Source organism: Octodon degus, unplaced genomic scaffold, assembly GCF_000260255.1.
Source record: "Octodon degus isolate 3935 unplaced genomic scaffold, OctDeg1.0 scaffold00002, whole genome shotgun sequence".
NCBI lineage: Eukaryota > Metazoa > Chordata > Mammalia > Rodentia > Octodontidae > Octodon > Octodon degus.
In genome coordinates this window covers 31,619,765-31,632,136 of record NW_004524578.1, presented here as the reverse complement: position 1 = coordinate 31,632,136, position 12,372 = coordinate 31,619,765, and the positions used below count along the sequence as shown (strand labels likewise).

General features: G+C 37.0%; 1 protein-coding gene across 1 annotated transcript in view; it reads left to right on the top strand.

The window, feature by feature from the left end:
* Positions 1 to 6: 6 nt before the first annotated feature.
* Positions 7 to 12,372, top strand: part of Spred1 (sprouty related EVH1 domain containing 1) — a 92,711-nt gene continuing 80,345 nt past the window's right edge. Inside the window, exon 1 of the mRNA XM_004623419.3 lies at positions 7 to 334. Coding sequence (XP_004623476.1) covers positions 303 to 334 — 32 coding nt within the window. The 5' untranslated portion in view covers positions 7 to 302. The remainder of the gene's footprint in view (positions 335 to 12,372) is intronic.

The window sequence follows — 12,372 nt, the reverse complement described above, 5'->3', positions numbered from 1 at the left end:
CCCCGACCGTTTCCGTTTTTCCTTTGCAGGCGGCCTCCTCGGGTCCCTTGGCTGGCCGCTGAGCAGGGGAACAGGCTGGGGTCGCCACGGCGGAGGTCGCTGCCGCCACCCCCTTGTGGGGGTGGCTGGGGTTCCCGGCTGGGGGGGCACCGTTCCGAGTGAGACGTCCACCATGGTGAGGCCCCTGAGCCGCTGCTCCCGCGCCCCCCCGGCCGCCACTGCCTGCTCCCCCTCGGCGTTGCTCCTGCTTCCCCGCCTGCTGTTACTCCTCCATCTCCAGATCGGATCGCGGTGAGGGAAAGATGAGCGAGGAGACGGCGACTTCTGACTACGAGTAAGCAAGCGCCTCATTGATCTTGATTGCTCCCCCCTTCCCCGACATTTCCCCGGATCCGATCCCGTGGGGACCCGGCTGCTGGAAAGCTGGCAACCCTGGAGAGTCGGTGCATCTGGAGGAACGATTTTGGGGCCATTTTACTTGATGGCAGCACCCCTGTCCATCCTTTAGGTCTAAATTGTTTTCTGTTAAGTACAGGGGTGTTCTGTAAGCAGTTGTGTGTCTGAGACGGAATACTGTGGACAGATAAAAGTGGAGTAGTTCTTACCCTTTACCTTGAAGACATTTGACTTGTCTTCGGCCTAGCGTAGCACCCAGCACACCTTGGACATCTATTCCGCTTTCTTTCTAGCTATTTCACTTGGAAACTAATGTGTGGGAGCAACTCCTGCAGAACAGTGCTCTTGAATCTTAATTCGATGAGTCAGTGACTCTTAAATACCGATTAAGCTTTCTCTCCCTGCCCCCTTCTTTAAACTTATGACCTATCAGATTATTACAAAGAAAAAGGCAAGGGAAACATTTTGAAAATTTTAATAGACCTAAAAGGACGCTTGGAATATTGCAGATGTTGAGCTATTTTTGTTTACCTTTACAAATATTGGATGGGAAGTGCCTTTAGAAACATAAAAGAACTAGGAATTTCAAAGGCTTCTTTTTTATCCTTTGGCTATATTAAATACACTGTTTACGTTAAAGAATTTACCTTGCTGAACGCAATGGTGACTGCATCAACTTCTAGGGCATTCTTGCTTTAAGTTTTTGCTTACTTGGACTGTTCTTGTGTTTCCAGGGGAAGTAGCCTTTTAAATGTTTTGTTTTAACGTAGGCGCTGCATGGAGGAATAATGGTGTGCTAACAGTTGGCAATTTAGAAGGGATTTAATTCCGTGTAAAACTGTAGTATCTGTTCCCCTGTGATTAAGTTCAAGTTTTGTTTATGTTTGAAGAGTTGGAAAGAGGACGAGTTGTTAGGATGCATTCCTTTAAACAAAGTGCATTCTTCGAGTCAGATCTTTTTAGAAAATCTTTTAAAGTCCAGAGTTGAGGCCAGTGTAACGTAAAGTAGCTAGAAAAATGCCAACCATTATTCCTTCTCGAAAATCGCACATTTCTGATGAGCGGGTGTAGAAGGAGGTAGGTTGCTGCAGTGTCAGTGCGGTCTAGAAGCAGAAGTGGCCGCCATGTTCTCTCTCTTTTTGTGAATCGCCCTCATTTGCATAGCACACTCTTCATTCATAAAAAAAATAATTAAACATCCATCACCTTGGACATCTTAAAAGGATTTCTCAAGAAAAAATTCAAAGCTTTTTTCTTTATTTCTGTGTAGATTTTTGAATTCAAAAAGTAAAGAGGATTTGGAGTTTTAGGTTAAATTTTAAGACACGCACACACAAACAACTACCCTAGTTCTCAGAATGTTGACACAGTTATGTGGGAAATATCAGTTCGGGGAGGTGCTGGGATCACGTGATCGCCTCCATTCATAAAATACCTGGCTGTCCATTCACAGTGCAGTACACTGTCTCACTGCCTTCCGCCGATTAGACCTACATTGAGGGAGATCAAGAAGTCTGTCTCAGATAGTGCTTGGTTAGGTGAAAACTTGCTAAAAAACTGAACACAGTGACGGTACCTTTATTGGTATCTTTCAGTCAAGTAGCCAGGATCAGAATGTTAAGTTCTATTTTAGAGATGGGTAAGGACTACTTAATTTTTTAAAGTACTGCTTATCACCTTGGGACGATTGATAGAAAAAATTTGTAATGTGAATTAGCAGGTGGATGAAATAGATTGTTTCTAAGCCTCGTCCCCTCCTTTTTTTTACATTTGCCACGGATAAGTTAACAGTACAAATATTTTTTGTGTAGAAATATCAGCGGCTTATATTCGTGTTCAACTAAATGAGAACATATTTCCAGGGGTTTAATTCTCAAGATGTTGATTTTTTGAAGCACAGAGCTTCACCAGGATTGCCTTTTTTGTTTGTTTTAAATATTGAATGTACTTAGTATGGGACTACTTTGGAAATCATTTCAGACTTAATTTGATCTTCACAAGTAGCTGTATAGTAGTGTGAGTAGGAAATGAGTAATGTATTTTTTTGAGTAATATATTTTAACAGATAATATTTTCGGTATGACGTGTTAATCTTTTATGGGCATAATCTGGGTGTTTATTTTTAAAAAGTGTTATATTGGAAAACAATGTGTTAATCAGTTTTGTTAAGAGCCAGAGGTGTTTGTTGGTGCATTAGCTAAACCAGGAAGAGTGCATTTCTTAAGGTACCTTTCAGTCTAATAATTTATGTGTCTTCATTAGTTTCTAAGGTAATGTTTTTAAATGTGAATTTATTATTTATAATCCTATATACAATGAACAGATTTTGTGGCAGAAGCGCTTATAGGTTTAGCGTAGTTTTAAGTGTTCTGCAATACAGATTTTACTTGGATCTTAACACATTTTTGATACCTTTTTTAAAGCTACAATTCATAGAGATTTATAGTACAGACTCTTCATTCTTTTTCACCTGACTTTTCAGTTTAAATTAAAAGAAATGAAAGTCCCCATTGCTTAGGAGAATTTTCATTTTTGTGGATAGTAATTGTTGTAAAATCCAGTAAGACATTTGGAGGCCTCATTCTGAAATCTGTTTTTCTGAGTTTAGAGTTCTATGTAGAAAAATAGGTAACCATTGTAGATTGACTATGTCGATTTAATCAAGAATTAAAGGATTTGTTTTGTTAATCAAATGAAGAAAGGAATTAGAATAGTATAAAATATTTCACTGTTTCAAATTCATAAGGCAGTAAGTATATGCTGGAGCAAAATGCTTTGCATCACAGAACTAGCTAGCTACACTTTTTTGTGGTAGTCTTTTGTTTTACAGAAAGTGTTTCGTATACTAGTCAAATGTTTCTAAGAGAAATTTATGTCTGATGAAAGTTATTAGAAACAATAATTTTCTAGCAGAACATCAAGTATTATACATGTTTGACTAAACCTTTTGAGTATTTTTAAATATTTAAAGGCATATTGTGTAAACTGTACAGCTCTTTGTTCTTTGCTATTGAGTTAATATAAACAGCACATGTCCTTTGCCAATTTGGCCAAAGCACTTGGAAGAGTAAAATACCTGAAATACTGAGTATTTTGCTTGGGCTCACAATACCCAGAAGCATTTATTTGCCCTGCCAGTAGTAGGCTTTCTAATACCATATTGGGATTATATTAGGCTGTAGAACTAAGTTAACTAAAATTAGGTCATATGATAAATTTGCTATTGTGTAATCTGCGCTAGAATCTTTTTTTTTAAAGTACAGAACACATTTTTGTGGTTGTGTCATTAATGCTTTGTTAAAACTCCACCTTGTGGTATGTTGTTGTGAGAATGTATATGGATACATATTCACTTCATACTTCTTACATATGTGTATATCCGTATAAATTATGCACATGCATAATTTAAAAGTATTCTAGAAATCAAAACTATGGAAAGTAATGTTTACATAGATGTAGAATGTGCGTAAGACAAACATTTGCATAGGAGTCAGCTGATCTAGGTAATATAGATGTGAGCTAAATCCCTGTACACCTGATTCAGCTTCATTGCCTTTTGCATGCGTGCCTGCGTGTGTGTGTCTTTTGAGACAGGGTTTCACTGTGCAGTTCAGGCTGGCCTCCTACTCACAAGGATCCTCCTGTCTCAGCCTCTGAAGTGCTGGGAGTACAGTCATGAGCCATCACGCTCAGCCCCCCTTCTGCTTTCTGACTTAAAATTTTATCTTCTGTTTTTAAAAACTCTGTGTGCTAGCATGTGCTACAGATTTTGGGGGATACCCCCCATGTTTACATCCTAAATTCTCCCCCCATTATTCCTTCCTGTATTGTCTCTGTACTTGTGGCACATATTTATGTTAGTTTTTAAACTCCTGTAGTACTGTACTCACTTGTTTTCATGTTCGTGTTACATAACTCTTATCCTGATGTGTGTGACCAGCAGTGTTTGGTGATATTTAACGAATATGGTTGAATTAAAGGAATTATGCTAACTTGTTTTATACTTTTTTGAATTTATACATTTGAAATCATTACTTGCATGAGACAAATAGGTTAAAATTACGGGAAAAGTAATTTTTCCAAGACTTGTACTTTTTTCATGTTTTGTTTCTGCCATCTTAATTCAGGCCTAAGTGGTCGTGGAGTTGGATATGTTTGGTCTGACCTATGCTGTGTATCTGAGGAACCATATCACCAACAAAAAGACTTGTGTTTATCTTTTTTTGCAACAGGAAGCTCAAAACTTAGCAGTTTATATTTCTTGTTTTTTTTTTTTTTTCAAATTCTTTGTCTGCCCCTCCCCCAACTCCTTTAGGGTGCTTCCCTGAGGAACTCAACAGTGATAAAGTTGAAATTGATCAGGAAAGGGTAATGGGTACAGGTTTCAAAGTTTTATGGTGACTTGAGAAGTGCCTAAAAGCAAATGAATTGCCAAGGGGAGGGGTTGGAAATCCTGTTTTTCTTTTCCACCCTTCAGTGAAACTGGAACTGTATTATTTTTTTTTTTTAAAAAAAAAGGCCAATTTAAGAAATACTTCACCCCACGCAGTAGTAGTAGTGCTAGTTTATCTGCTCCTAGATAACAAGCGCTATCATTTTGTTACATAATCGTAATTTTTCTTTTGATGTTGATGATGAGTCATACTCATTTTTGGATTTTTGCTTTGTGCTAAGCACTGTGATAAATGCTGTAGTCAAGTATTTGAATGTGTATACATGTACTTGTTGGAATGGAATGGCACAGTGGATAGTCTAGTAGCATAAAATACTGTGAATATGTTCACATGTTAAATACTCTAGGACATAATTTTTAGTGGCTAAAAATGTATGTTCAGTTAATGATATATAACATTAATTGTGATCCAAGTAATATTATTAAGATATTTCTGAACAATATTGCATTTGATCCTTTTTTAAAACATTCTAGTCTGTTTTATCCATGTATGTTGCTTTTCTTCAAGATAGTTAACAATGGAGTGAAAGAAGGTACAGATATTTTTATTCTTTCTGCTAAATTGCCCTTTGAAAATTAAAAATTCAGCATAGGAGAGTGCTTACACTTCATCCAGTTGTCTTTGGAAATTTTTTTGCTGGTTTTGAGTGTGGAAATGAAATCTTATTTCTCTTAAAGTATGCTGCGTAGTAAAAATAAAAGGTGTCTTTCAAACACAACTGACTTTGAACAATTGGAATTGTTTGTCTTAGAGAAGCATATTTATAAATAGAATCGAAATGATCATCTGAAAGCATTTGCAGATCATCTTTTTAACTCTTAATAATTATTTTCATGGAATGTGATACGGTGTAAAGTTTTAAAATTAAAATCAGGATATGGAGTTTTCTTTATTTTTTTATTCCACCTGATCTTGGACAAATGACAACCTCTGTAGGCCTCAGCTTGGCCATTCTAACTCAAGGGATTCGGACTAAACATCGTTATGGGGTCATCTGTGTAAATGGAGTATGATTTGTCTTAAATGATAGACACCTAAGCCGCTAGACTGGGATATTTTTATTTATTTAGATATTATTAATTACATAATTTCTTTTACATAGTTAAGCTAATAAAAGACTTCTGGTAGCATGCTCAATAAAAGGATGAAGTTTGAACAACAAAGATACAAAATTTGGAAATAATTGTTGTGTTCGTAATTTTAAAATTTTCTTATACTGGACTTAATACCCTTTTTTGTTTGGGAGTGTTTTGGTTTAAGAGAGAGTTGTCTCATTGTGCATACTGGTCTAGAACTCCTGGGCTCAAGTGAGCCTCCTGCCTAAGCCTTCTGAATAGCTAGGTTCACAGACCTGCATCATCCCTGACCAGCATGTGTCTTGATACATTATATATCAAAGATGAAAACTTTGTATTGCTCAGTTAAAAAAAAATAAATATGGCCTCTCTCCATTTTTGAGATGAATACATGTGCCAAAGTCCATTGAGTTTAAGCATGTGCAGTAGTTGTACAATGAATATACTAATGATGTAGTAATCTTCATGCTTGGCTCAATGACCAAGAAATACCAGGAATAAATTCAGTTGGACATTCAGTCATGTTAATTTAATGCTAAGAGGTAATTGTTTATTTAATTCATTGAACAAGTTAACACAGATAATGAATTTTGTTTCTTTGCTTTGTGCAGTGGTAGAGATTGAACTCAGAGCCTTGCACATGCTAGGCAAGTGCTCTCCACCGAGCTGTCTCCTAACCCCCTTTTCAAGGTCTTGGTGATTTAGGTTCCCCAGGCTGGCCTTATACTTCTGATGCTCCTGCCTCAGCCTTCTGAGTGCTGCGATGAAAGGGCATGTGCCATCACGCCTGGTTTGTATTCTTCGATATTTAGATTTAGTTAATTATTTCTGACCCTTCAGAATCCAGAAGCTCATTACAGGTCCATGAGATTTTTGTTTTTAATATGTAGAATGATGGCTCTTTCTTACAACATAATATATTAGTAGTAGGTTTTAAGCCAGCATGTTAGATGGCTTGATAGATAGTTGACACAGGGTTCTTACAAGTTGATGGACAAACCTGTCAGACACTGCTGAATTTAATCCTTCTAAGAACTGTGGGAGCTAAGTATTAACCATGGTTTACAAATGAGATCACAGAGGCTCAAGGAAAATTTAGTACTATGCCGACAACCACACAAAGGAGAAAGTGGTAGCACTGAAATTCAGATCATGTGATATTTATACCATATTCTACTTCATACACTTAATGCACAGGCTAAATTAAAAAAAAAACCAAACAAAAAACAGCTTGAAGTGATAGGTAAACACACAGCATTGACAACTGCGTTGCTGTGTTGAGGGTGTGTTTTGGTTAAGTCATAATATGTGTTATGGGAGAAATTGAAAGGGATTTTGACCAGAGAAAAGGGGCTCCAGGATGACATCTGAAGGAAGATTAAACTAGAAATAGATGAATGAAGGTTTTTGGAGTAGAGAGGCCGAGATCTGCTAAGCTCTTTTAAAGGTCAACAGCATGAATATTGAATTTGCTAACATTGGAAGCCAAGGTGGAGAAGTGTCCCGGCCAATGGCAGCGTGTTTGATGTGACTGGGATGGATGAGGCAAGACTAAGGATTTTGGAAGTAGAGGTTTAAGAGAAGAATGTTGGGATAAGGGGCAAGGTAAAAACAAAGAAGGGCTGGGGAGAGTTGAGAGTACTGGACATGATAGAATCTCCTTGTAATCTTCCAAGAATGAGGGTTGTTGAGAATTTGGAAGTATGTAGAGAGGAAAATGGATGTTCAAGTAAATTATCCAAATTTGGATTAAGAATTTAAAGATTTTATGAGAGGTTAACCAACATTTTGTAGGGTATTACCCAAATAAATTTTATTGTTAATACCAGAAAATTTTGTAGTATTTGAGTAATCTTAATGGGTTTAGGAAAATCCTTCCAAAACAAAATTTATTAATTTTCTTTAATTAACCTAGTTTTCACTACCAATATTATCCTGGACCTAGCTGCTGACTGTATGACTTTGCCAGATTATATAACTTGTCTTTGTGTTTGATTTTCCATCTGAAAAGGCAGGATAATATGTCCCTACTTCAGAGAAATGTTAATATCAATGTAATCTCCCTCCCACTAATAACATTTTTTTTCATTAGAGATAAAAAAAAATAGTAGAAAGAACTTCTAGTTCTTCAGAGGAGTGAAACTATTTCATGAAATAATCACTCCATTTCACTTAGCCTCAAAGTGGGCTTACTTTTTTAAAAAAGATTATTAACCTGCTAGAAAAATTACATTTTAGTTTGTTAGAAAGCAGTAGCAGTTCTTTCTTTGATCTTCTAGGCAGAGATTTAGTGAAACAATAGCTAGTACGTGTTTAGCAGAATGAAGCGAAAACCTATTTCTGTCTAGTTTTGTTTGATTTTTAAGCACACCTGTTTAGTTACAAAGAAATACATTTATGGAGTATGTAGAAGAATTTTAATAGCTGAGCACATTGTGGCAGTATAAGTAAACTCACTCGTTTTAGGTGAAAAAGCCATCTCACAATTAAGTGGAAAAGCTTTTAAATACTGTGTAGAGGTAAAAAAATTTTTTTTTTCCATGGGAGAGTATTTTTTTCAGTTTAAATTATTGAAGCTTTAGACTATTAACAATCTAGCCAAGATCCTCATTGCATTGGTGGGCTAGATCTGGTAGCTATAACTTCACCATTCTCAACTGAATCCTTTGCAGCTTTAGTTTATATAGCTAAAGGACTATATAGACTATATTTAGGTTACTGTTTGGTCATCCACAACAAAAGCAAAAATTGGTAATTTGTTTTGGCCCAGCATTTAGCTCTGATATTTGAAGGAACATAATTTGTTGATTAAAAAATAATTGTCTTGCCTACATGTCATAAACTTGGTTTAGAAATAAGATTTGTTTGTTTGTTTATTTGTTTTGGCGGAACCAGAGATTAAACTCAGACCCTCACGCTTGCCAGGGAAGCACTTACTCCACTGAGCCATCTCCCCGGCCCCAGAAATAAGTTTATTTTTATTTTTTTTAATTTTTTTGACTGGCTCAGGCTGCCTTAAGGGTGGGTCTGGTAAGGCATGTGGAGCTAGGGATCGAACCATGGTCCCCTTGAGAATAAGTTTCTAATTATCTGTGGAATCATTGTTGTAAATTAGCATAAATCAAGAACTTAAAAATATGAATGATGTACATTTTAAGGATTATTTGATATAAAAAACAGTTAACCAACTTAGCAACAGTTAAGAAAAATATCCTTGGTTGCTACATCAAATTACGACCTTAAACTTTGTGTTATCATTTCAGAAAGGAAGGGAAGGGTTGACAGGTGAATGCATAAAGCACTCTGGCCTGTAGTCCCCTTAGTTAGCTTGGCATTGCAGCTTTTCCTAGTCTTGATACTTGAACTGCCTCAGAATAAACCAAACAGGAACAGAATATAACTGATGATATTATTGCATTGGAGATAGAACCAGTGTAATTAATGCATGTTAGGCTGCAATGTGCTTCCAATATAAAGAGTAATTTGACTTGAATTACTGGTTAGCTTATCATACTCCTGTTGTTGCATTTGCCCAGTCTCAAATGTGGCCAGCCAGCTAATGTAAGGAAAACAAACTAAGATGATTTTTTTTGGAGGGGGAGCATGGGGGGAGATACAAAGTCGTGTCATGTAGCTCAGACCAGCCTTGAACTCACTGTGGAGCCCAGGTTGGGCTCAAACTCAAGGTGATCCTTCTGCCTCAGTTTTTCCCAAGTGCTGGAATGACAGACACACAGGTTTGCTTTCTTTGGTGTGAGAGATGGTTGAGACAGGATTTCATTGTATAGTTCATGCTAGTTTAAAACTGTTACATACCTTGGGCTGGCCTCGAACTCACCATGATCCCCTTGCCCCAGTCTTCCCGGTGCTGAGATTGCAGGCTCGCACCACCACGCCTGACAGTTGTGCTTTTTAGAACCCTGTACATCTGTACATACACATATTTTTACACTTGATCTGAGACAAAATTCCAGAAAGTGGTAAAAATGTTTCTTACTCAGCTTTACTTGATATATTTGGTCTGATTTACACTTACAGTTCTCACTGTCTAACATTTCAGCCAGTTATACCAAAGGTTTAAATATCACCTCGTTAGTAAACACTTTGAGTTTCTAGGTCTTTTTTGTTATTATAGATCACATCATAATATGCATCTGTTTTTTCAATACTTTTTTCCCCCTGTTCAAATAATTTCTTACAATAGCTGTCAGAGTTTTTTCGTTGTTTTTTTTTTTAATTGCTCCTTCTGGAAATTCACTTTTTTTCTGTCATGGATTATTTATGTATTTCTTTACTTATTTGGTGCAGGGTCTCACTGTGCCCCCAGATTCCTACATTGTCCAATTTTCAGCCTTCCCAGCTCTAGGATTATGGGCATGCGCCACCACGCCCGATCCGGTGGCCAGCTCAGTGTGCCTGGGGGTGAGGCTGGTGTGGCTTGTGATGTCACGGATTGAACCCCGGTCCCCGTGCTTTCCTAGGCCAGTGCTTAGTCTACTGAGCTGTCTTATTGTCCCTTGTCATGGATTATAAGTGAAATTCATTTTTAGTTCTTTATGGCAGTTTTGTTTTTCTTAACCTTCTGGTTTCATATAGCGTCCAGTACATGATTAAGTGGCAGCCAAGGTTTGAATGGTTATCAGTATGGGCTTAAAGTGATTTTATGAATTTAGTTATAACTGTGTAGTTTTATCGTTTTACAAAAAGGTGAGCAAACTGAGGTTGACAAAGTTAAATAACTTGGTGAATCTTTGTAATTGGTAAGGAAAGGCCTTTGTTTGGCTCATAAGCCTGTACCCTAAAACAGTAGCTATTAGGCCTTTAGTCTGTCACAGTAACGAATACATTTACAGGTATATAGCTCACAAATGCTGTAGTATATCAGTGTAAAGGTTGCTTTTGGATATGGTGTCTCTGGAACTCTTTACTGAAGAAATCTGAGGAAGGCAATGGTGCAACATTTGTCACCTATTACTTCCCTACAGTTACTCAAATTTAAATTTTTTTGCAATGTCACAACTTAATTTTAAAAACCCCACTCCCCTGAGGATCTTATAATTATCAGTATTATATCCTATTTTCATGAAATAATAAGGTGCACATAAATGGAAGTTTTTAGGGCAAAGAAGGAGATACATCTTGAGGGGAGAACAACATCCCAAATACTGCCCAGAGACTATTTCACACAGAAGTCAGACTGTGTATTGACACTGTAAGTCTTTTAAGTTTTATGAAAGGTTGTGTTTTATATATGACACAGTTACCCTCCTCTCGTTTATAGCCATCCCCCAACAATAGATCATACGGATGTTAAGATCATGTAGGGTTCATGGTGAAGCCTAAGTATGTTATACTGATCAGGAATAGTAAATGAGACACTGTATGGGACCCTTTGTTTTTTGAAAGAGATAAAATTGCTCCTCACGCTCTGCACTACTTGAGGATGCTTTCCTTCTTGCTTTCAGTTGATAGAATTTTCTAAGCTGTGTCAAGCCACTTTTTGGTATCCACGGTAAGTCACAGAAGCGTTGCCATTGTACATGTAGATAATGGTCTCTCTCTTAACCTTTTTAGGTTTTCCTCAGTTACGGTAAACCATATCCCATTTGTTGTAGAGAGATTCCTGTACTGTCTCTAATGCAACTCTGGCCTCTGAAATCATCAGATTACCCATAAGGAGATGGTAGATAATTTTGTACTAAACATTATTTCTCTATTAATTCTGTCTCTCAGCTTTCTAGGCAGTTGTTACTACTTCACTGAAAGATACTTTTTTTTTTTTTTGCTAAAATTTTTAAATTCGCTGCCAGTTGGACCTTATTAATAGGTTATACTTTGAGATTCTAAAGAAGTGGTCCAAATAGAACTTTCTGGGACGATGGAAATGCTGTATTTCTGGTGTCAAATATGGTAACTACTACGTGGCCCTTTGACTGTAGAAAGCAGAGTAAGTATCCCTGATCAGAAGCCTGAAACTTTGAACACCAACATGACATTCAACAAGCTTTAGATTTTGGAGCATTTCAAATTTCAAAATTTTTGATTGGGTATCCTTAGCTGGTAAAATCTCTGGAAATATTATAGAACACAAAAAACTCCAAAATCTGAAATAATTCTTGCCTATACATTTTACATAAGGAATATTTGATCTGCGATTGTAATGTGGCTTCAGCTCTTTGGGAACTACATCTTTAATTTCATTTAATTTAAATAGCCACATGTAGCAGTGACTTGTATGGCACAAATCAGGAGCATTTCGGTTTTTAAGCCTAACAAATATTTTGAAAATTAGGGTAAGTTCTGTATTCAATCTGTTGAAAAAATTAATTTTTTATTAGCATTTATTTTATTGGTACATTTTAAGTATACATAGTGATGACGTCCATCAGAGGGAGTTTGTACCTGACCATGGTACACCTTGCTTTTTTCCCAGTCCCCTCCCCTCC